This window comes from Exophiala mesophila (genome assembly GCF_000836275.1).
Source record: "Exophiala mesophila strain CBS 40295 unplaced genomic scaffold supercont1.6, whole genome shotgun sequence".
NCBI classification, from domain to species: Eukaryota; Fungi; Ascomycota; class Eurotiomycetes; order Chaetothyriales; family Herpotrichiellaceae; genus Exophiala; species Exophiala mesophila.
In genome coordinates, this window is record NW_015622509.1 from 614,447 (window position 1) to 637,419 (window position 22,973).

General features: G+C 52.5%; 7 protein-coding genes across 7 annotated transcripts; 3 read left to right on the forward strand and 4 right to left on the reverse strand.

The window, feature by feature from the left end:
* Positions 1-139: 139 nt before the first annotated feature.
* Positions 140-2,076, reverse strand: PV10_08144 (NADP-specific glutamate dehydrogenase). Its single transcript, XM_016373124.1, has 4 exons — positions 1,482-2,076; positions 1,330-1,428; positions 1,211-1,266; positions 140-1,133 (listed from the first exon to the last, which is right to left on the reverse strand). The coding sequence occupies exons 1-4, from the start codon at positions 1,933-1,935 to the stop codon at positions 369-371; spliced, it is 1,374 nt and encodes a 457-aa protein (XP_016220035.1). The 5' UTR covers positions 1,936-2,076; the 3' UTR covers positions 140-368.
* A 1,552-nt stretch (positions 2,077-3,628) lies between these two features.
* On the forward strand, positions 3,629-4,609 carry PV10_08145 (uncharacterized protein). The gene has a single exon (XM_016373125.1). The coding sequence runs from the start codon at positions 3,910-3,912 to the stop codon at positions 4,510-4,512; it is 603 nt and encodes a 200-aa protein (XP_016220036.1). The 5' UTR covers positions 3,629-3,909; the 3' UTR covers positions 4,513-4,609.
* Positions 4,562-7,710, reverse strand: PV10_08146 (uncharacterized protein). Its single transcript, XM_016373126.1, has one exon. It carries the CDS (start codon positions 7,200-7,202, stop codon positions 4,794-4,796), a length of 2,409 nt encoding a protein of 802 aa, XP_016220037.1. The 5' UTR covers positions 7,203-7,710; the 3' UTR covers positions 4,562-4,793.
* Positions 7,711-8,731: 1,021 nt separating this feature from the next.
* Positions 8,732-15,994, reverse strand: PV10_08147 (uncharacterized protein). The gene is made up of 3 exons (XM_016373127.1): positions 15,103-15,994; positions 11,408-15,048; positions 8,732-11,361 (listed from the first exon to the last, which is right to left on the reverse strand). Exons 1-3 carry the CDS (start codon positions 15,200-15,202, stop codon positions 9,013-9,015), a joined length of 6,090 nt encoding a protein of 2,029 aa, XP_016220038.1. The 5' UTR covers positions 15,203-15,994; the 3' UTR covers positions 8,732-9,012.
* Positions 15,995-16,753: 759 nt separating this feature from the next.
* On the forward strand, positions 16,754-18,316 carry PV10_08148 (uncharacterized protein). Its single transcript, XM_016373128.1, has one exon. It carries the CDS (start codon positions 16,825-16,827, stop codon positions 18,253-18,255), a length of 1,431 nt encoding a protein of 476 aa, XP_016220039.1. The 5' UTR covers positions 16,754-16,824; the 3' UTR covers positions 18,256-18,316.
* Positions 18,317-18,606: 290 nt separating this feature from the next.
* On the reverse strand, positions 18,607-19,876 carry PV10_08149 (phosphoserine phosphatase SerB). The gene has a single exon (XM_016373129.1). The coding sequence runs from the start codon at positions 19,843-19,845 to the stop codon at positions 18,649-18,651; it is 1,197 nt and encodes a 398-aa protein (XP_016220040.1). The 5' UTR covers positions 19,846-19,876; the 3' UTR covers positions 18,607-18,648.
* A 729-nt stretch (positions 19,877-20,605) lies between these two features.
* On the forward strand, positions 20,606-22,302 carry PV10_08150 (deoxyhypusine synthase). Its single transcript, XM_016373130.1, has 3 exons — positions 20,606-20,919; positions 20,979-21,761; positions 21,825-22,302. The coding sequence occupies exons 1-3, from the start codon at positions 20,710-20,712 to the stop codon at positions 21,888-21,890; spliced, it is 1,059 nt and encodes a 352-aa protein (XP_016220041.1). The 5' UTR covers positions 20,606-20,709; the 3' UTR covers positions 21,891-22,302.
* The last annotated feature ends 671 nt before the right edge of the window (positions 22,303-22,973 follow it).

A 22,973-nucleotide genomic window follows, 5' to 3' on the forward strand; every position in this document is an offset into this window, starting at 1 on the left:
AACCTGCTTGCATTGTGATGCTCTTTCCCAAATGTCTTTCAGAGAATTTAATGTGGCAGATGAGGCAGGAACGGACTCACAAGACCGCCTCTGTCAACAAAGGCAGGAGCTACCACAAGTACAAGGCTCAAAGTCACGTGGTACAGGTGATGAGTACTCGTAGATACTAGGTACCTAGAGGTATGTCTTCGTACTAGTTACTCGTAGATACTACCTAGAGGTATATCCTCGTACTCGTTGTTGTGAATACAAGTAGTAATGAGACATGATTTATATCTTTTAATGTTGCAATGTTGCAATGCCACGCTAGCCAACTCCATCCAAACACCAAACAGCCGACCCAGTCATATCAAGTCATATGATCATAACTACCACCAGTCGCCGTGGTCTTTCATGGCTGCCGCAACCTTGCTGAATCCGGCAATGTTGCTGCCAGCAACCAAGCTGGGCAATTCGCCTTCAGCGGGTGTGACATAGGTCTTTGCCGTCTGGAGACCGTTCTCAAAGGCATTCTTCATAATGTCCTTCAACTTGTCGTCCACCTGCTCTGATGTCCATGGCACGCGTGCCGAGTTCTGTGCCATTTCGAGTCCTGACACGGCCACACCACCAGCGTTGGCTGCCTTGCCGGGGGCATACCAGATGGCATCGCCCTTTTGAGTCTTTCGGCTTGCCTCGAAAACGTCGATGGCTTCCTGCGTGCTTCCCATGTTGCTGCCTTCGGCAATGAATTTGGCACCGGCTTTGATCAAACCTTCTGCCTCCTCCTTGGACACTTCGTTCTGGGTCGCCGAAGGCAGTGCGACGTCGACAGCTCCAACCTCCAGCCAAGGACGAGCGCCAGGCACGTACTTGACTTTGCTGCTGAACTCGGATGTGCCCGCAACCTCGGCCAGTTGTTTGCGTTCGAGCTTCAGCTTGGCGATCAGTCCAATCAACTCGGCATCGATTCCGCCTTCGGTGGTGGCGATAATAGCACCTTTGCTGTCACTGAGTGACAAAACTGTGCCGCCCAATTCAATGACTTTGAGGGCAGCAAATTGGGCCACGTTGCCAGAGCCTGAGATGGCCACTCTCTTGCCGCTGAAAGATTCTTGTCCGTTGGTTGCGTACTTGATCATGTGTTGGACATACTGTGGTGGATCATGTTAGCAAATGCATTTGTCCGAGGGATCCGCGCCGTCGTGGGGTGGTGGTGGGTGGTTCTTACGTAAACGAGGCCATAGCCAGTGGCTTCAGGTCGGATCAGCGAGCCTCCCCAAGAACCTTTGAAAATGTCAGCAATTGAAATTCCCCAGTTGACAGTGGGTGGTGATTCAGTGGACTGACCTCCTTTGCCTGTCAGGACACCCTCCCACAGTTTGGTCTGCTTCTTGTATTGCCCAAACATGTAACCAATTTCTCGTCCACCCACACCAATGTCGCCAGCTGTAGGGTATTAGTAGGCATGGACAAAAAGGGATACTAGTCGAGTGCATTACCAGGAATATCGGTGTCAGCGCCAATGTGTTTTCCAAGTTCGCTCATGAATGCACAGCAAAATCTTCTGATCTCATTGTCGGACTTTCCCTTGGGGTCGAAGTCGGCACCACCCTTGCCACCGCCAATGTTCAGGCCGGTCAAGGCATTCTTGAAGATTTGCTCAAAACCCAAAAACTTCAAGATGGACAAGTTGACAGTAGGGTGGAAGCGCAGACCGCCTTTGTAGGGACCGAGGGTGGAGTTGAACTGGACTCTGTAGCCCCGGTTGACCTGGACTTCGCCCTTGTCGTCTTCCCACACGACACGGAACTGGATGATGCGTTCGGGGATGGAGACCACCTTGAGAGCAGTCTTGTATTCGGGGTTCTGCTCAAACAGGGACGAATTCTCGAGCGTGGAGACCAGCTCCTTGTAAGCCTGTTCAAATTCGGGTTCAGAGGGTAGGTTGGCCATGTTTAATAAAGACTACTGAGAAGGTGTGATGGATGAATGGATAAAGACTTGGTTGGGGAATGGATGATGTCGAGTGAAAGAGCAAGAGAGAAAGTTAAGAGAAGGTGGTTTAAAGGGTAGCTATCTATGTATATACGGCCATTGGTAACATGGCTTTCTTCTTCAGGAGATCCAGTTGTTTTTGTCCGACCAGCACACCGGTGTGACGAGATCGGAGGGCGTAATTTGGTTGAGGTGCATGTGCAGCCGTTGCACAAGTCATGTCAAGCCGTCATGGAGACCGGGGAAGATCCATGTTGGTCAGGTACCTACAAGAAATGCTCGACTCGAAGCTGGATTGAGCTGGATCAAGCTGGATCAGCCTGATTTTCTTCTGATGGATTTGGTGTATGCGAAGATGAAATTGTTGATGAATAGGCCGACCCGGGGACGCGATTGGCTCGATAAGGAACAAAGCTAGTCGAGAGCTTAGATTTCAACATTGGAGCACCTGGTGGCCAGAGGGTCCAACGAACAGCTCCAGAGTCTGGAACTAAGTAGGAGGCAACGAGGCCCTGCTGGATCTCCACGGCGCCACCAGGAGAGAATCCAATGCCTATCTCGGGGACCGTCGGACAGCCGGTCGCTGAGCTTGGGCTGAGCTTGCCAATGGATCAGACACTCGAGCCCTCTATCCCAGGTGCCTTTTGAGTTTGACAGCGCCGGGCATCGGATCAGGGACCTGCAGGTGTCTTCTGGTGAGCCTCATTTGACTCGCCAAAGCTCACAAATTGTGGTCCCTGGTCGAGATCTTATGACAGAAGAAAAAGCTGGTTGGCGTCTTGGGGACAGAATAAGCAAAGCCTCTCCTTGCCGATGATCCACCTATTTACAATGGACATTCCCACGGTCAATTACCGCCGAATGGGTTATGGGTTTGGATCCTCTGCAGACAAAGCAAAGGAAGCAAAGGAAGCGATGGGGGGACAATTGCACAAGGTGCGAAAATCACCACGCTGCAAGAAATTATTATTTATTATTCAATGGGATTCGAGTTGCAATGCTTCATTCAGAGCTCCGAGCCTGGACACGACGAGATGAGTAAAAGAGTCTTGTGTCATCTCTATTCGTAAAGGTGACGGTGGATAGGAGGTACCCAGGTATGTGGTTCTGATACTGGGATCATCATTATCCTGATGGCAGTTGCTCTTACCTCACACGCGCACTTGCCCTGGACGGTAATTTTACGGAAGGAAGGAGCGACTGCAGGTGTGGTGAGGTGAATTGGTTCTTCCGAGGAAGGCACGAACCATCCCCAGGCAAGGCAGGCACGAGTCACGAGTCACTCCAGTATGCACTCCTTCCGATTCCAGGCCAGAGTACATGTGACCAGAAAAACTTGCGCCTTGTGCTTTTGTGCGACTTACTGCCCAGTGCCAGGTTTGATTCGAGATGCATTCTTTTGCTGTAACAATAAAGAAAATACCATACGAACATCCTCAGAAGCAATGTCATGTCCTCCAGAGTCCAGTTCATCGAGTACTTGGACAGGTCGAGCGCGGAGTTTGCCTTCCAGCGGGGAACCAACCTCTTCTCCGCGCCTTGTCACATTGTCCAGCCTTTGACTCGTCACTCAACTTCAGTCCTCTAGCCCTGGGCAGTGTACAGGACATACACAGGTTTGCCGATCTTTTGTTCTTCCCGTTGTTTCCCCATCAATTTCATGATTTGGGCTACTACTGCATTTTATAGCATGCGTTCTTTATGTTGTATCCTGTGACTCGAAATGCTGGAGAATCTACGGTCAAAAAGCAAAACGCTGGACCCGACTGTATCGATCATGCTCACGTGACGATAACACCAAAACCCCAATGGTGACTCAATTCAACTCTCCAGACCACCAAATTGTTCACGACCCAACAAGGCTCCAAGGGCCAACTATTTGATGCCACAAGAAACCAATCGTTAGGCCAAAAAAGGCTGCTGTTTCACGTCATGGCTCTCGCCCCCCATTCTCCAGCACCGTCGCCAGTCAAGTCACAGCCAGTCTTTACCATCACGCCTGTGCAAACCAGCGCCCATCTCGACACAATCCGCAGCCTTTTCACTCGATATGCCACCGCTCTCGGCATTGACCTGACATTCCAAGGCTTTCAAACGGAACTCGACTCTTTGCCTGGCGCTTATAGTCCGCCGACAGGGTCTCTGCTTCTCGCGCAACACAGTCTCTCCGGCGAGGCGATTGGTTGTGTCGGTTTGCGACCATTGAAACCCTCATCATCCCCCTCGCATCCCTCACCCACTGGCTCAGTCGCTGAGATGAAGCGCCTCTACGTCTCTCCCGACGGTCGCGGCTTGGGACTAGGCCGTGCATTGGCAGAAGCCATTGTCTCTGCTGCCGAGCAGCTGGGCTACACTGAAATTCGGCTGGATACATTACCTGATATGCATGCCGCACGCCATCTGTACACTGACATGGGGTTCGTCCAAATCGATCGCTACTACGATACACCTCTGCTAGACACGGTGTTCCTGGCGTTAAAGCTGCCAAGGCCTGTCGTCAAATCCAATGGTGATATCAGCCCAAAGGACGAGTAGAAGTAAACCCCGAACAATCCCACGCACGATACCAAGTACTAGAATATCACCATAATCTACCACAATATAGAAGATATCACGACATCAAATCCTCAAAGAACTTTTGTCCCTGTACAATTTAAAACCATTCTATGTCTTCTTTCCGGCCAAATACAGCCGCCAGCAACGACATCGATCCTTCTAGCCCTAGAATTCCTCTAAACAACCATGGTAGATGTAACTCACTGGCCGATTGTCCCATACATTTATCCTTTTCCGCCTCTGTCATCACAATCCCCTGGCTAAGTAGAACCAGCAGCAGATTTTTCCTCCCACCTCTTGACCGCGTTGAGGGCCGCTGTAATCTTCATCCCCAGCCGGGCATCCATCTCATACTTTTCCCAGTTCTTAGCCTTTTCAAGATACACCTTGCACTCGCGAACGAGATCAGCGTCGCTGCGATGACCCGCGTGTCGCTGCTGCGCCGGTGATTCAGTCGCTGACCCTGTTGTTGGCCTGCTGCTATTGGTATTCGCCCCCTCAGCCGACCCGCTCGCGTCCGACCTTACTACGAACCCAAATCCAGCCATGTGACGGCCGTGGATCTTGATATAGGCCTCTCTCTGCGTCCACAAGTTGGCGGCCATTTCATGGTGCGCGGTTGGCGCCGTCCAGTCATCATGATTAGGTCCCTTGAAATCGGCCGAAGTGTGATTCAGGATGTGCGTGCGCAATATCTCAATCGCCTCGTCGTGCCGCCGCAGGTTGCGGAAAATGACCGCCTTGAGCAAGTATAGAATGCTGCGCTCGTCCAGGGACTCGTCCTCCCAGTCCCGCCCATTGGCGTTGGACTCGGACCAAGCCAGGTGCTCGAGTGAGACCATCAAGTGCTTCTCCGACATCTTCTTATATCCGTTCCACAGCAGGATCATCTCCTCCAGAGGGTCCACACCAATGGCATCCACAAAACTACAACGCAGCCGCGTCGCCCGCTCGTCCCACTTGGCTAGTTTCCGCACCACAAATGCATCAAATGGAAGTTGTCGTCCCATCATCTTCCTCTTACCCACGCGTGTTGGTGCCGTTCGGAAGTGTTCTTCGGCAGTCCGTGCATGCACCGCTCGCTGCTTCTCGCTGAGCGACTTGTCGTGCCTGTACGCGGCCAGGTGGCACGCTCCCGCGATATAGAAGTACAGCCCCTGTGACCAGCTGTTCAGTTCGACACACGCCAGGAACGAGTCCGCGCAAAGCTGGTATCGATGCGCATACATAGCGTTGAGGCTTTTTTCAAACATGTGCAGGGCTTCAATCTGCTTGAGCTGCGACTTTCCCGGCTTGGAGAGCGTCTCCAGCGCCAAGTCCACGTTGCGTTGAGCAGCCGCCATACGTGCCTCTTCGACCAGCCACAAGTGACTGTTCGGGTAGCGTTTTCGCATTTCGATGAGTAGCCGTTGTAGACGTTCGGCCGGGTATCCGTCGACGTCGTGAGGGTTGTTTGGGTCGGAGTCGGTGATGATGTCGCAGAATCCCACTAGTCCATTGTACCAGCCGAACAATACCAGCCCCGCCATGCCGCCGTTGATATTGGAGAATTTGCTAGCTTGCCACAGCATTCGGATCCCCCGTTCGCGGTCTCCGCGAAACCCGACAATGAAAAGTAGTCGGCTAAAGGCGGGAGGGATTACCGAAATCAATAGTGCAAGCACCCCAGACATCAGGTTAGCCCCAGAGTGGATAAAGACGTCGAGAGAATTGGAGAAGATTTCTGAGTCGGCGTCCTCAGTGAGCATCCCCAGACTGGTCGGTGGTGGTGGCTTCATGATCCCTTGAGGTTGAAGCGCGTCAGAGTGGTGGGAAATGTTCATTTGTTCAATTTTACGGTCGAGGTCGGTCAGCTGCTCACTCTCGTCCTTGTCAAGGTGACCGATGTATTCTTCGGTGATGGGATTGTCGGGGCCAATTGTCTTGGTCTCGTGGAAGACGTCGCTTTCGTCGTCATTATTGGAATCGTCGTTTGAAGTTTCGGCCGATTCAGCATGGCGTAACGCTGACGGTTTGACTGGATGAGCTCCCGATGTTTTGTCTGTGGAAGGTACCTGAACGGGTGCATTGACCGTGGAAGCATTCTCCGAGGTGACCGAGGGCAGGCTCTCGCTCGACTGATTCCTCGAGTTTGCAAGACTTGTGACCTGGCGAGCTTTCATGAAATTGATCTCCATTTGAATAATGCCGTCAAGGGTGATATAAGCCTTTCTCAACTTGTAGAAGCCCTTGAGCGACTCGGTCAAGCTCTCATTCAGCACTCCGACCACAGCGGACATGATCTGGGCCTCAGCCTGGCACAAGGCAAACTCGGAGCCTCGGTCGTATATGTTGGAATTAAATGCCTTTTGATCATGCTGAGCCTTGTAGTAACTGGTGGAGGCGCTGGACTCGGCTTCGTACAAGGTATCCGAGGCCTCCTTCATGACGTCCTGCTCGAATCCCAGAGTGGCTCGGAAGAAGCCTAAGGTGCCTCTTGCGAGTTTGTGGAAGGAGGAGTTACCATCCGCGAGGCCCTTTTCGGCGCCAGTAATGTCATCGTCCATGATCAATTCCACCGCACGAAGTGCAGTCTCCAGGTTTTGAGCCTCAGCCAACGAATCGAGAGACTGAGTCGAAGCAGAAGCCATGGAACGGCCCCGATCGAGCCATTTTCCCACCCGGTGCATGGTGACGATTCGGTGGGAGAGGCCGGGTTCAGGTGACTCGGATAAAGCAGATTGCAACACTCATTACCTAGGTCGTCCAACTCACAACCATTGCCTAGCCTGGGCTTAATTTGCCTGCATCATGAAGTCCAGATGGGAAATTTGTTGAAATAAAGATAAAGAAAGACACACTCCGGGAGTTTCAGCCGTACCACCGAGCAAGAGCCAAGTACGTCAGACTGAGCACGAACACGAGCACGAGCACGTGAGCAAAGTCACGACAGGAGAATATCAGGGAATGGTCGGCTGGTGTATGTTTCTTGGATGGCAGAGGAGAGGATCAACGACGATGAAGGAGAGGAGTAACAGGAACAATGTCGGCGACGTCCTCAAGGATAAGTTGCAACCTATGTCATCTGGAGTAATATAACGTCGTCATCGACGGTCCGCAGTCAAATGGATTTTAACTGAAGGAACGGGGATTGGAACGGATTGGGTGGTAGGGGCTGTGCCCTGCATTGACTTTTCCCGCTCCATGGAAGATCCCATGGTGGTATCGCCGGGCGTGCATCAACCAAGAGGTCCCTGGAGGCTTCAGACCTAATGAGAAGGTGACTGGGAGCAAATTAGCGTGGTGCACATTGGGGAAGGATTCAGGCAACAGCTTTTTGGGTCATGGAATGCCTGGTGCTGGAGCTTGGTCGAGACATTTTGGGGGTACCTGAGGGGCAGAGACTTGTCACTTCCAGGTCACCCGTGTTCGCCAAAGCTAGTGCCTTGACTAAGTGCTCCGTAGATGTTCTGGTCGAAAGATGGAAAAAAAGGGCGTTGTGGGTGGGGAGGGGGAAGAGGTGAGAAGAGGGGACGAGGGGATTTACCTGTGACCCTCTGCCCCTCATCCTACGCCCCTCGGCCTGCGCCTGCACCTGCACCTGCACCTGCGCTTGAACATATTGTACCTACCTACAGTGCCTACTTATGATTAGGCGCTCCTTCCAGATAACGGTTATCCTACGCTCCACCGAAAACTTGCAGGAAGGAACAGAACGGTACTTGGCATTCACGTGACACATCAACCAACAAACAATGTGTTTACTATTGATGATAGCTTCCATGTTGAAGGTCTGTCAAAATGTCTCTAGGGCGATGAGACTGAACTACGAGCGTATTATCGTACAGTCAAGAACATATTCGACTATTGTGCCGATGCTTGATTGCGAACACTTTATGGTGCATTGTGTGCATATCAAGAGCCGGTCGTCCGTACAAGGGGAACGACATATTGCCAAAGAAAGACCCTACAGGTAAGAGGCTCTTACTCCCTAAGGCAGGCGTAAATGATTCAAAGAGCAGCGCCAGGACCGCTGATTTAGACGGTCACTCCTGCCCTCATGTGCTCTGTTACATACCTCCTTCCTTTCTGGTGTATGTTCAAGTTGACAGGAAGGAGGCACGGCAGGCACACGCGCACAAGCTACATACTAACGCGTCGAGGTCGAGATCAGGGCAGCTCTTGCCTTTAGAACAATAAGCACAAGTGATTTTCAAAGGGAATTTGGTAAGTGGTTGGGTATCAATTGTGTTGTTGATCGAGGAACTTGAACGCCAGCAAATACATATACATCCCGTGTTGTTCCACTCATTCCATACCATCCATCGCCGAACATCCTAGGCCTTTCGGCCTCTTTCATATCTTGTACACGTTCAGAAGTGCGAATACTGAAACTTGATCTACATGAAAAGTAATCCTGAGCACAGTGCGTTGGCTTGTACCGGTGCTGGGGACTCAGTCGCCTGCTGGCGCAGGAGATATAATCACATCTCTGCCCAGTTACCGCCTCTCATCTCTCCTAGGCTCACCATTCTGGCTCAAATGTCTAAAATGCAATTGATTGCCGGCATGAAGACCCTGACCCTGAAGCTGTGAAGAAGGGTGCTGGAGACGATGGTGTATTGGGTGCGTAGCGGGTGGACCACCCGGTTGACTCGGTGCTTGATTTGGTGCCTGAGGTTTTGCTTGCATCGATGGCAGTCCTGACTGGTGATGTTGTACCCCAAGACCTGAACCACCATAAGGTGAATGTGAGTGCTGGTGAGGAGGCGTAAATGTCCTCGGGATCTCGCGCTGGCCATAGCCCAGGTGTGATGGTGTCCCCGAAGTCCCCATCGGGCTCGGCCGAGCGATCGAAGGTGATGAGTGGTGGTCACTTCCCCAAATATCCCGTCGCACATGTTGTTGCTGTTGTTGCTGTTGCGGCTGTTGTTGCTGTTGCTGCTGCTGCTGGTGGTGGTGGTGCTGCTGCTGCTGCTGCTGCTGCTGCTGTTGTTGATGCTGCGAAAGAAGGTCACGCTCTCGCTGCTCTCGTTCGCGGTCACGCTGTACAGCTTCGACCTCGCGTTGACGATGCATCTGTCTCTCTTGCTCGCGCTGCTGTTCCTGCTGCTTCTGGGCCATATGCTGCTGGATAGTCAAACGTGGCTGGAAATCGCTGTTTGATGACGCACGTTGATGGAGACTTGACACAGGTGTAGAACTAGTTGATTGAGGATGCATTGCTGTGCCTCCAGGTTGATGAAGAGGCTGCTGATGACCCAAATGTGCAGCCGGGCTGGCAGTCTGAGGCGGTGGGTAACCCACTGAGGATACTCGAGAGTGGTGCCCTCCTCCAGAGACAGTTCTGAAAGGCTGATTCGCTTGGGGCGTAGCCTGCGGTGGGGGCGAAGGCGCAGGCGGTACCTGGTTGAGCGAACCAAGCAGAGATCGACGGTGGTCAATAGAATTCTTCGCTTCCAGCTGCAGAGGATTTGGATCTCTCAATGGGTGCACCGACGGCGTGTTAGATTGTGCAGATGGAGGAATCAGTGAATAGGGGCTTGGTCGAGGAGACTGATGCAAACTCCTCTGTTCAGATTGGCCTTGTGTTCGCGGATCATATCTATCCAACCAATTCTCGTTCGCAGGCGCACCAGTAGTAGATTGCAGTTCATTATAAGCATTCTGATAGTCTGCCAGTGAATGACCGGACGAAGGTTGGATGCCGCTGCCACTGGAACCATAAGGCCCTCTACTTGACCTTCCCTGCAGAGCATCATCTGGTGGCCCTTGACCTCTGGACAATGCTGGTGTGGTACCTCCAATATTTGTTTGAGGAGATAAAAGAGATGTGCGACGTGGCGCCTCTAAAGAAGGTCTCTTCGGAGGCGGTTCGGGAGCATCATCGTTGAGCAAGCCGAACAAATTAGACCGCTTTGCGGGCGGCTTTGGTTGCTCCAAAGGAGGGGCGCTTGCCGGTTGAGAAATCGGTGCCTCAGCCTTCAGATTCGGTGGAGCCGAAGTGAGCGACGGTGTCGCCGATGGCGAAGGACCCGCCCGCGACCCAAACAAAGAGCTTCGAGGTTGGCTATCAAATCGTCGTGCGAGTTCTTGTGGTGGCTCCAGTAAGGAATGACCAGGCCCTGTAGAACTGCTGTTCCTGCTGTGGTCAGGTCGATGCATGGATGTGGCATGGTACTTCTCTGCCTGTGACTGGGGCGTTGGGCCAAATGGACCCGACGGAGGATGCGATCTTTGCAAGGGCTGAGCAATGAGCTCGCGAGAATGTCCGAGGATGCCTTGAGGCATATTTGACAAGGCCGAAGGGAGATTTGGATCCGATAGACGCTGATGCTGGACATGTGGGGAGTGTTCTTGTAGAGGCATGCGCAAGGGTTGTCGGGGGCCGTGATAACCGAGAGGGTCTTCCTGAAAAACTCCTGGTTTCGGGCCATGCAAGGATTTGGGTCCATACAGTGAACTCCGCTCCGTCTTGGACAGCTCCTCGATCTTTGGTTGAGGATTTAATGCTGCAGGCACTGAATCGCGCCCAATGTCTCGAGGGGCAGGTCGATTCTGTAAGACCTCTGTGTTTCGATCCGAGTTGTCTCGTGGATGGTTGTCAGACGCCGTAGCGGGTTCCGTGTCAACGTGTGATCGATCAGGCTGAACTCCGTGAACAACAGGCGGACGGACAACCGGTACCACAGATGGAGCTGCTTCGTATCTTCGCTTGGCGGGGGCAATAGGGCTGGGGGGTTGGGCAGGTCGAGTACCAGACAAGCGCATTTGCTCTCCAATCTCCTCCAATCTCTTGAATTCTTCTTTTCCTTCGGCATTGACTTGACGTAGGTAATAGTTTTTTATCTGGGGCGTGTTAGTAGAGAGTTGCGTTGATGTAGGGAATGCGTACCATTGTCACGCTCTTGGTCTTCATGAAATCAGCGATTGCCGCATAGTCTCGTCCAAAGTATTGTAGAAGCTCGGGAAACTTGTTCTGTTCTGGGACCGACCAGTAGCTGGTGACCTGGGAAGTGGCTGGCGGTGGAACGGTGGATGGAGGCATCGCGTCAGTTGCAATGTGAGGTGGTGCAGCGCCGTCCAGACGCGCAGCTTGAGAAGCTGGTTGAGGATCGCTCCTAATGGGCACATTCTCTGCACGAAGGAGCGTTCGAGCGCGCTCGGGCTTTGCGGCAGGTGCTGGTTTGAGCTGTGAGGCTTCGGGGACTTGGGCATACGCTTGCGCCATTGCCTGAGCCTGAGCCTGAGCCTGAGCGTCAGCGAGTGTTCCTGCTTGGGCTTGGGCGAAGGCTTCAGCTTGGGCCTGGGCTTGTTGGTCTGCCTGGATTTGCGCCTTTGTCCGGCGGGTCTTGGTTGCGATCCCAGTCTTGCGTCCCCTAGTCGGTTTGGCGGCCGTGGGTTCAACACTGCCATCTTTTGGTCCATGGCCGGGCTTCCTCGATTGTGGCCCTGGCGTACTCGTATCATTCTCACTTGCCACATCTCCAAAGGTTGGAGCAGCAGCTCTTCTGGGCCTTCCACTCTCGGTCACCGGTACAGAAGCGCCTTCACCGTCTTCGCCGTCACCCAACTCAGACATCAGAGCCGTAGCGCGAGGCTTGCCAGCACCTCGACCACGTCGCTTCCTGGGCTGTGATCGTCTCCAGATGTCTTTGTACGGAGTTTGGGTCTTGGTCAAGTAATAATGAGCAATGCATTCATGGTAGGAGCGGCCAGGAATGGACTCTGCAATCTTTCCCCACTTTTTCGGGCTTTGGCAATATGCTGTGATAAAGAGAGTTTGCTCTTCCTCCGTGAAATCGTCAACTGGGGGTAGGAACTCATAGAACTCGAGTGTGAGCTCGACATTGATGAGACGATTGGTGTCTTCAAAGTAGGAAGCTTCGACGTCTTGTGGCTTTAGCATTGCGGGAATGACCGCTTCTGTGTCGAGGTTTGGCAGAGAACTCGAAGCAGCTTCTCTTTCTCGTCGCTCTTCCTCTTCCTTGAGAGATTGTTGAGACATCAATATGGCTGCCTGCAAGTCTGCTTCTGTAGTATTACGAGCACCCCTGGTACGCTCGTGACCCAGTGACGGGGTGACAGAGGGCGCAGCTGAAGGTGCGGGGGAAGCCGGAGCAGGGCTAGCTTGTTGATCCCTTCGATCGACATCGAGGTAGACAAATTCATGCTTCCAAGCAGGGTAAGACTTTCGGTACTCCATGTGCAAATCTTCCATCTCACTCCGCCAGTCCCACGCACTATGTTCAAACTCTTGTTGAAGAAGCATCGCCACAGCTTCATGTTCAACTTCATTGTCCGACTCTTCGAACAAAACCGGTTCGGGCAATTGGGCTCGAAGATATGGCAGCTCTTCGATAGGTGGAGTTGGTATAGGGTTGACAGGAGGCTGTTTCAGTGGTCTGCCTCTTGGCATAACGTTCTCCGCCACAAGCTTCGCATCGAGATTGGGGGCATCTGCATCGGGAGAGGGTAGAGCGGGTGGGATGTCGGGCGAAACGGAGGCCTGGGCTTTTGAAGGCTCAAGCAGTGCTGACGCTGGTTGCGGGATCGCATCCTGCACGATCATCTCGAGAAATTGCAATCTGATCAACAGAGACACAATTGTTCCGTCCTGCAGGACCGGAGCTGGCTTGCGGGCTTCGAGAAGATCCATCTCTTGTTTGAATCTATCTTCCGACTCGGCAAAGTAGTCATCGTCAAAGGCATCATCCTCAGCATCATCTTCGTCTTCGCTTGAAGCTGGGACAGACATTTCGACGTCATCGCTAGCTCGCATCACATCGATAGGTGGCCTGGGGATCAGGGTAATCTTTGCCTCCGGGATCCTGGGGCTGGTGGCTAAGAGGGCTTTAGGGCCCGTGGGAGCGGACGGCACAGAAGTTGGCCCATTCTGCAGGGCACGAGACTTGTCCATCTGTCCATGAAAGCCAGATTGTTGTCGTGGCCCCGACGGTATGAAGCCAGCTCGATCTCGTGGATCTGAGGGGTAAGGCTTGTTCATTTGGTTCATAATTGAGGGCTTCGGTTTATAGTCGGGGGACACCCATATCTTGGACCCTGTCCCTGGTGGAGGCCTTGGACCATCTCTGTCCAGTCGGGTATCTCGATCTCGGCCATCCCTGTCAAGTCGAGGACCAGTGGGGATTGAGGTGGTTTTACTATCAATGGAAATGGACTTGAGCCCGTCGCGCATGATACCTGCTTGTGCTGACGTCTCCATAGAAGATAGTCTTGCTCTGAATGGCGGTGCTGCAGTGCCTAGTCGTGGACCTGATGGGATGTTTGCTGGTAGAGCTCGATCGATGGGAGCTACCGGACTGGGCCGCGAGTCTTGAGAAGGCTGTTCCTTCTTGGCTGCTCCCTCACCCTGGCTATTGCTGGCTGGAGGCGGGGGCGTTGGCCGCACGGTGCGCTGGTGTGGTTCATTGCGTGACCAAGTATCTTGGGCCTGAACCAACTTGGGACCCAGGGGGGTTGCTGGAGTGGTTGCAGTAGGCGTCCTAGCTGCCTTTGGCCCGCTCGGAGGCTGGAAAGGGGTTGATGAGGTAGGGTTGAGATCGGCTTTTGACTGCGCAGGCTTGGGGGCAGGCGGTCTCTCCGAGACAGGAGTGCTAGCAGGCGGTAATGATGGTGGAGGGCCATAATCAAGCCCGACAGCGGTAGACGGTTGTTGGGAACCTTGAGGTGGATCGCGACGTGATGGGTCTGGCCTCGAGCCAAAGTAGTCAGACGAGTCTCCATCTCTTCGAGGGTCGCGCAAGGAGGTGCTCGGCGTATTTATAGGGGGTTGCTTTCGAACAGTATCGTAGTCAGCCTTGGCAAGTCGCTCTGTGGTTGAAGCTGGGGGGGTTGCGCCGGACGCAGTGGTATGTCCAGCAACGCTCCTGGCTGGGGAAGAATCTCTGGGTCGGATATCTGGATCTCGATCCCTGCCCCGGATATCACGTTCTCTACTACGGTTAAATTCTCTCCGCTCAAAGCGATCGGCCCTATCGGGGTCGGGTGCTGATGGACGTCCACGATCATAATCCCGGTCGCGCCAGCTTTCGCGAGAGCGGCTTCGGGGGCGAAATAGATCTCTGTCACGCTCACCAACAAGAGAAGTTCTGCGTCTGATTCTTTCCCAGTCTCTGCCACGGCCTCGACCCAAACCACCTCGTTGAGCTGGTGTATAGAAGGATGCGGCCGAATCAGCGGTGCGAGAGAAGGTGGAAGGGAGGGAATCGCGAGAGTCGCGTCGGGGGCGTGCTGGGGAAGCAGATCGTTCTCTACCAACATAGGTGCGACTGTCCCTCGCTACGCCAACGTTGCGGTCTGCTGGAGGGAAATCGCGGTCTCGGCGCTGCCACTCTGGACGATCGTCATCTCTGGCTCGATAGGACTGGGGTGTCCCACGAACATCCCGGTCTCGGTCACGGTCTCGGTCATGGTCTCGGTCGCGATCGCGATCGCGATCTCGATCCCACGTATCGCCGCCTGCGCGGGCGGGAAAGCCTCCGCGGCCTCGAGGTGCAGAAGAAAATTGATAGCCTGGAAGATGGGAATTAGCTTTAGAACCTCGACGAACGCATGGATCTGTCGCACCTCTATATGATGAGCCTGGTGCAGGGTAAGTCCCCGAGGGTCTTCGGTCGTAGCGTGGTGGAGAACGATCTCGGGGCGTGGTGGGATATCTCGAGGACATTGATTATATAAGCCTGCTGAGGAGATAGCAGGCCAATCAGGTGACGGAGTTCTTGGCGTTGAAAATTGGGTGCCACATCACGTGGTTTCAGGCCCAGAACAAAGCAAAAGCGCCACTCAGCCAAGGCTTCAGCAAGCCAGCAACGGTGGTTCGATGCAAACTCGAGGCAGGTGGGGATCGTGTCAAGACAGAATCGCCGGCTGCTTGGGTTCTGTTTCAGTGTGACTTTGGAAAAGAATTGCCAGTTTGCCAGGTGCAGGTGTCACCCAAATGGGAGTAAGTCGCTCGAGTTGGCTGGGTGAGTAATCGCGAATACCCACGGCTCCGCGTTGCTCAAGATTCTCCGTGCGATCTCGTTGGATGCCTCCCAAGACCTTGCTAGGGAAGGTACAGGTACTCAAATCCTTGGAAGGGGCTCTCCGGTTAGAAGAAAAGCAGCAAGCAGACCAGGGAGGTTAAGGCTGTTGTTGAGAGAGATCAATGATGGCGTTTCTGCTTGGTTGGAGGAGGTAGGCGGTGGATCGTGATGATGTGATACGTGGTCAAGTCGAAGAAGTGTGCAATGATGGAAAAGCTAAATTAAGACACGTCCAAAAAGGCACTTCGGTGCACAGTGAAGTGCGGGTCGTAAAACAGGCGAAGGGTGAGTTTAGAAGTACAGGGCGCGACTAGGTCAACACGCGCCAGCCAGGCGATACAAATAACAATCTCGATTGAAGAAGATCGCGACGTTGATGTTGGCGACGGGAGTGAGATAGGAAGAGAACACTACGAAGAAATGGAACAGCAGAGGAAAGGCGGACGAATCGAGGAGGAGACCAAAAAACACGCTTGCAGTTTAGCGGAGCCCTATTTGGACATTTGACTTGACGGTGGGAGCGGCTGACTTGCAGTGTTGGCACCTGAGGAAAGCCTACGAGTAGAGGTGGACGAGTGACCAGGGAGGGAAAAGGATGGGGCCGAGGGACCTGGAATGATCGGATCTTGGGGGATCTTTGTGGGCACATTGGCAGCAGTGGCAGCAGTGGCAGAAGTGGGCACACATACTTCAATAATAATAGGTAGGTAGATAGTTCAGTACCGACTCGTACTCAGGGCATACAATTACGTCCAGCCACCAACTTACGGCCTGGGCTCGTGTCTACTCCGTAGGAGTTGGATGGTCCGGAAAGTCATGTTGTGCTCCACCGTAACACTGCGCATTGACGGTAGGGCCTGACATCATTACACCACTTTTACACAGGTCCGCGTACGGATTACATTAGTCAAAAGCGGACCTACCAGCATCACAAAGCGATAGGCCAGGAATGCGTCTGAAATGAACCTAGCTATAGATAGTCTAGTTCCCCTATCTATAGTGATCGCATCTCTCGACTTATTGATGAAAATACAGCAGCAGGATATACTCGTGTGAGGAACCCCGGTCGGGCCCGCTTTTTACTCATTGATTTACCCAAGCTGCCAAGGTAGTGTAGCTCCATTTTCAGCTCACAAGGGTGCCGAGTGTTTCGTACTCATCTAAGGAGGTTCGTAGGTACTCATCACCGTAACGTCAGCCATGTCATCCAAAGGTTCCAAGTTCTTCTTCTCTTTGTATTCATTCAACACTCTGGATCCCAAAAATGCCTCCCAACGTCACAATCCGAAACCTCAGCAATATCCCTTTCAATCTGGTCAAGGTTGAACACTTTGAACCTCATGTTGAACAAGGTGGATTTCAGCTTAAAAACGTCACACAAGCATTGGGCAACGTCACCAACACCTTGGGCCTGACCAACACCACAACTCGCAAGGATGTACCCCAAATCGATCCCGACACAAAACCAACCAGTTCCCGTGATATTGACGTCAGGATTGTCCCTTACGCCATTGCAAAGACCGACATCAAACTCAGTCAGCCTGACGAGAGGTTGAGATTGACTTTCCAGGCTGAAGGCGGTGGGAAACACCAGCTTTATTGCCCAGTCCCCACATCCAAGACTGCTACCTTGGTCGCTCTTGACGAGAGAAATCCTCAACGTTTCACAGGCATCTATCTGACTGATGATTCATATGTCGCTCTCTTCAACAGCACCAACCTTAGTTCGTGGCAGCGAATGCTGCCCAATGAAACGCCACTGGGTGCATTGTCCATTCCTGGCTCACACAATTCTCCCACCTGCTATAATGCACCACCTTCTGTCCGCTGCCAGGCTGTTTCACCCAGAGAACAACTCGAGAACGGCTTCCGATTCTTCGACATTCGGGTCCAAGTCCCTGAACCTTTTGATGCCAACTCTGATCGTTTGAATCTGGTCCATTCGGCCTTCCCCATCTCACTCACTGGCAACAAGGTCTTCCGCGAACTCTACAATGACATCACCAAGTTTCTACAAGACAACAAGAGCGAAACTTTGATCATGTCACTCAAGCGCGAAGGCACCGGTAAGGGCACCGACGAGCAACTATCGCGCATCTTGCACAACCATTACTTCCGCGATCGTGACTTGTGGTTCACCGAACCCCGAGTCCCCAATCTCGGCGAAGCACGCGGTAAAATTGTGCTACTGCGCCGTTTTGGGCTCGAAGAAGAACTTCGCCGCGAACACAACGGGCGCGGCCTCGGCATCGACGCCCAGGTCTGGGCTGACAACACACCCAATGCAACCTGCCCGTCTGGCGACGTAGTGGTGCAAGATTTCTACGAGGTCTTGGAACGCCCTTCGATCGAGAAGAAGATCGCGTATGCGCGTGACCACCTCGAGCGCAGTGGAGCGTGTGTCTTCAATCCGCGCGACGTGCGCGCCACCGAGGGCAAGAAGATTCCTCTTCACATCAATTTCCTCAGTGCCAGCAACTTCTGGAAGGTTGGCACCTGGCCCGAGAAAATCGCTGCCGAGGTCAACCCAGCCGTCGTCGAGCATATCTGCAAGTCGCATCAGCTCGACGATCGTGGAAACGTCAAGAATGGGAATTGGAGCACTGGAATTCTCGTCACCGATTGGGTCGGCCTGGGTGGAGACTGGGATTTGTCTAGAGCTGTCGTTGGACTGAACACGAGATTGATCAAATAGATTAGTACATGGTAGGATACTTGGATATTGTTTCCTCATACAGAACAAGTTTCGGTCTCGATTCTAGCTTTGCGCTCACTGTTAGTTGGTGTAATAATCTTGAAAGTGGCGTATCTCCTGTGTCGAATTGGCCTCGATGATTGAAGAGCCCAGGTGTGTTCATGGATGGATCATCTACCGACTTCTTAGGTAGGGTTCGCAACGGTGATGATACAGGAAGAACCACAGGTGGCAGTGCGTCATTGTTTATATTTGGAGGTATAATCTGCTAGACGATTCCCGAGAACAACAGTCTTAAGAGTGGCTGACGCAATGCCAATTGATGGGATAAGCGATGATGAATCAACTTCCCAGCGCCTGTTACTTCTCTTCGCCCGTCGTATGCCAAACTCTTTAGGCTTGCAACAATTCGTCAACTTCGTGTTTGGTCAGTCCCAAGAGATACACCAGATCTAGCATGTTCTCTGCAACATTGAGCCTTGCAGGAGCCTCCATTTGCACCTTGGACTTTGCTTTCCAAGCCACCCCCAAGCCTGCTGTTTTGAGCATAGGAATATCATTCGCCCCATCACCAACTGCCATTGTTTGTTGGAGGGGAATATCCTTGCCTGCAGCGAGGCTAATGAGGAGGTTCCTCTTGTGCTGTGAGTCCACTATGGGGTAGTCAGGGTTCAGTTCGCCCGTCAGGGTTTTAGTCTCTGGGTCAGATACCAGGTGATTGGCGAATGCGTGATCCAGACCCAATTCACCGGCCAGCCAGTCGGCCAAAGGTTGAAAGCCACCAGAAAGGACAGCAAGGGTATAGCCAAGACGTTTGAGTGCTTTACACAGCTCCCTGGCCCCTGGAGTGATGACAATATGTGGCTTCAGCCGCTCAAAGACATCACTAGGCACCCCCTTGAGTAGTGCAACACGTGCCTTTAATGAAGCTGCGAAATCCAACTCCCCATTCATTGCTCGTTCTGTGATCTCTGCCACCTTGTCCTTGACACCGACGAAAGCAGCAACCTCATCAATAACTTCCTGTTGAATCAGTGTAGAATCCATGTCAAAGACACACAGTCGCTTGTGTCGGCGAAACACGGTTGACTGCTGAAGAATGACCTCACAATTCCATTCGCGCTCGAATTTGTAGATGGATTCATGCTTGGTGATAAGCTCAAAGGGTAGATACTCTGGATTCGGCGGAGGGTTGAAGGTGACCTCCACAACACGAGGCTTGACTGGATCTGGAGAGAGACAGCGATGGCTACTGGTCAGGCGGCGTTCTGAAGCATGATTGTGAATCAAAAGGCTGTCCAATGTAGCAAGAAAGTGGGTCAGGCACAGTTGCGAGACATAAGCACCGTACAGATGGTCCAAGGGCTCAGGTTCGGGAGCTGGTGGTTCCAGAGGATAATCGGCGATGCTAGTAGTAGGAGCAGAACCTTCAGCGATTTCAGGGACTGGCAAAGGCTCCGTAGGCTTTGCTTGTGGTGACTGATCGGGATGAATGTGAGGATGTCTCGGGGCCAACGAGTTATAGAAGATGGTTGCTACCAGTCGGGCACTTTGACCTTGAACTTTTGGTATGCAATTCGTGTGAGACATGGTATGTACGGCCTCTTGCGCAATTGTTGTCGTTGGTGGGATGGCGCTGAAGGATCTTCGTGAAGACAGGGACATAAATCGCCAAGATACTTTGTGGCGGTCTTCGGGATTGGTCGAGGACAGCTAAGAAAAGTGGGGCGAGAGCAACAAGACGGATTTTGCAATCTGGGCCTCATAAGCTGATGTAGAGCTTCAAGAGTGATGCCTGGAAGGTCTATCTATAAGAGGAGGAGGAGGAGGAGGATGATGATGATGATGAAGGGGGATCTCTCTAGCTAGAAAAATATCGGCAGGAGCCAAGTGCGAAGGATATTTACCACAGGCTTCAGGAAGGAGTATTCAGCTACTCCAACATATTGCCTAATTTCGCGGCTTGAAGAAGAAGCCAGCGGACGTGGGTCAACAAGGGCCAATACACACAAGCAAAGTTGCCGTATGGATTTTTACACCAGATCAGTGCATGACTAGGTACCTACTGAAACTGAAGAGTCACTCAGGTACGCCGTAGGAGTTACTAGGTACAGAGACATGAGCATAATTGTAAAGACACTCAAATTCCTAACTTTATGCCTATGTTCACGCACATGTTTCCTTCGCATTCTATCTGCTGAGACATCAAATCATGTCATGACAAAACATTGACCTTCTTCCAATAATAATGGTTCCTGTCTTGAGCCTTGCTAGTCTTGGCAAGACTCTTGGCAAGAGTCAAAGCCAGCCTGAAATCTTGAAATCCTGGCAGCCTTGCCACGCAATGGTCCAGAAACACCAGAATTTTCAAATATCTACGGTGTCAAATAATGGGGATATCTAGGTGTTCGAGGCTAATGCCAGTGACAGTTTAACAATTCAAACATCATCCGGATGGATTCAATCCCTCCAGCAAAGGCCACAGATGCCGTTTTGGTGGCATCTGACCCAGTTCCAGAAGGAGTCAAGCAGGTGAGCGGGATTGACTGGAATTCATTACCTCAAGACCAACGGGGTATCATCTCAGACTTTGTCCAGCAACTGGTGGGACAAGGATTTCAGTCATCATCCTTAGGCGAGGCAATTCGCATCATCAATGACATGGTCTGTTTTCCCTTTAATGCCACCAATATTTGAATAGCAGTTTCCTGACTGCATCCCAGCGAATGTGGAAGGACCCCGAAACGGGGGATAAGACGACCATCTTCCTCGGATACACTTCGAATATGATCTCGTCTGGACTACGTGAAACGTTTCGATATCTGGTTCAGAACCGACACGTCTCTGCCATCGTCACCACCGCCGGCGGCATCGAGGAAGATTTCATCAAATGTCTCGCTCCCACCTACCATGGCTCTTTTTCAGCATCGGGCGCTGCATTGCGAGCGAAAGGTTTGAATCGAATTGGCAATCTCATGGTTCCCAATAACAACTACTGCGCGTTTGAAGATTGGGTGGTCCCGGTCTTGGACAAGATGCTAGAAGAACAGGAGGAGGAATTTGCACGCACCGGCGAGAGATTCCACTGGACTCCTAGCAGAATCATCCATCGTTTGGGTAAGGAGATCAATGATGAATCTTCTGTCTATTATTGGGCATACAAGAACGATATTCCGGTATTCTGCCCAGCTTTGACCGATGGCAGTCTTGGGGATATGATATACTTTCACTCTTTCAAGGCATCTCCGTTGCACCTAGGCATTGACATTGGGCAAGACATTCGCAAGATCAACACAATAGCGGTGCGGGCTAAGCGAGCCGGTATGATCATTCTTGGAGGAGGCGTGGTCAAGCATCATATTGCCAATGCGTGCCTAATGCGGAATGGCGCGGAAAGGGCGGTGTATATCAATACAGCCCAAGAGTTTGACGGCAGTGACGCTGGTGCACGACCAGATGAAGCCGTCAGTTGGGGGAAAATAAGGCCCGATGGTGAGAGTGTCAAGGTAAGTCTGACACGATGAATGTTGTTTTGTAGGCCGCAAAACGGCAATTGACTATCTCACCAGGTATATGTCGAGGCAACCATTGCGTTTCCCCTGATCGTAGCAAGCACATTTGCAAGACCTGAGTAACGATGGATGGTTGAGGGCGCCATTACTGTATTGACGCGCCGCCTCCGTCTGGACCTGATTGTGGGAGAAATCAGTTCAGAGGCCAGCAGCTGGTTGACGTGGCGGCATGGTTACGGAGCACCAGCATCAAGGGCCGAATTGGTATGCATGCTATTTACCTAGTCCGGGCAGCCGAGTGGGATAGAAGCCTTGCACATAAACATGTTGGGGGGTGGACAGTAATGTTGAAGGAGTTGGTTAGACGCGTGGGGAATGATCATTTGCTCACGAAAAGCGCCTGACCCAGCAAATGCAAGCAAACTCGTCGTCTACACATACGGAGTACCTAGACGTCTAAGTAGTGTCTAGCGTATGGTAGGCTATGCCCACTCTTTTACTAGGGGGACTTTCTGCCTTTGCGTCTCCGATGTGGCACTCAGGGCACTAAAACCGGTGGAGACTCCGTTAGGCTGCTACAGGCGACAACCAACAAGGCGAACATGGCTGCCGAGGGTGCCTCGGGCATTTCAGCCAAAGAATGGTGAGTGTAGGTGGCTTGGAAATTTGGGGGCCAAGGAAGAATTGTGGCCAAATAGGCCAAGTTATCCAGACATCTCAGGTACTCTCCAGCAATTCTTTGCACCTACAGGTACCTTATACAGAAGCAGAGTGGGCGACGTGGGTAGGGAGCCGCTGGTAGCGTGGGTATGGAGGTAATAAGTCTGCCACCTGCGTCTACAGTCTGGGTACCTACAGTAGAAGTACCGAGTTCGTAAGCGTACCTACCTACTACTCCGTAGGTAGGCCCTCGGGATCCACCTGGTCGCAGATCCACACTTAACGAGAGGTGCCTAATGCCGCCAAAAGTGCATCCCCGGCCTGGCCTATAGCCACTGTGGCCGCCAAAGCTAGGCGGAGCGGGTAAGAACCTTGGGCCACTCGGGCCCTGATTTGCTTGAACTTACCAAGGCAGCCCTGCCGGACGGGCGTTGCCTGCTCTTAGCCAACAACTCCTACAAGCCCCGTGAGCCCTAAACTCCGCTGATTTGTGGCCCTCCCCAGGTGGCGCAAAAGTGGAGAGTCGCGTGGATCATCAAAGTTTGG

Excerpts from the sequence above, each read along its gene's own strand:
- PV10_08150 (XM_016373130.1), top strand. The coding sequence starts at position 20,710 with ATGGATTCAATCCCTCCAGCAAAGGCCACAGATGCCGTTTTGGTGGCA. Across the intron at positions 20,920-20,978 it reads TTCGCATCATCAATGACATG|CGAATGTGGAAGGACCCCGA; the intron begins GTCTGTTTTCCC and ends ACTGCATCCCAG. Across the intron at positions 21,762-21,824 it reads CCGATGGTGAGAGTGTCAAG|GTATATGTCGAGGCAACCAT; the intron begins GTAAGTCTGACA and ends CTATCTCACCAG.
- PV10_08145 (XM_016373125.1), top strand. The coding sequence starts at position 3,910 with ATGGCTCTCGCCCCCCATTCTCCAGCACCGTCGCCAGTCAAGTCACAG.
- PV10_08144 (XM_016373124.1), bottom strand. The coding sequence starts at position 1,935 with ATGGCCAACCTACCCTCTGAACCCGAATTTGAACAGGCTTACAAGGAG. Across the intron at positions 1,267-1,329 it reads TGTCCTGACAGGCAAAGGAG|GTTCTTGGGGAGGCTCGCTG; the intron begins GTCAGTCCACTG and ends ACATTTTCAAAG. Across the intron at positions 1,134-1,210 it reads CTGGCTATGGCCTCGTTTAC|TATGTCCAACACATGATCAA; the intron begins GTAAGAACCACC and ends GATCCACCACAG.
- PV10_08146 (XM_016373126.1), bottom strand. The coding sequence starts at position 7,202 with ATGCACCGGGTGGGAAAATGGCTCGATCGGGGCCGTTCCATGGCTTCT.
- PV10_08148 (XM_016373128.1), top strand. The coding sequence starts at position 16,825 with ATGCCTCCCAACGTCACAATCCGAAACCTCAGCAATATCCCTTTCAAT.
- PV10_08149 (XM_016373129.1), bottom strand. The coding sequence starts at position 19,845 with ATGTCTCACACGAATTGCATACCAAAAGTTCAAGGTCAAAGTGCCCGA.
- PV10_08147 (XM_016373127.1), bottom strand. The coding sequence starts at position 15,202 with ATGTCCTCGAGATATCCCACCACGCCCCGAGATCGTTCTCCACCACGC. Across the intron at positions 15,049-15,102 it reads ACCAGGCTCATCATATAGAG|GCTATCAATTTTCTTCTGCA; the intron begins GTGCGACAGATC and ends CCCATCTTCCAG. Across the intron at positions 11,362-11,407 it reads AGACCAAGAGCGTGACAATG|ATAAAAAACTATTACCTACG; the intron begins GTACGCATTCCC and ends AACACGCCCCAG.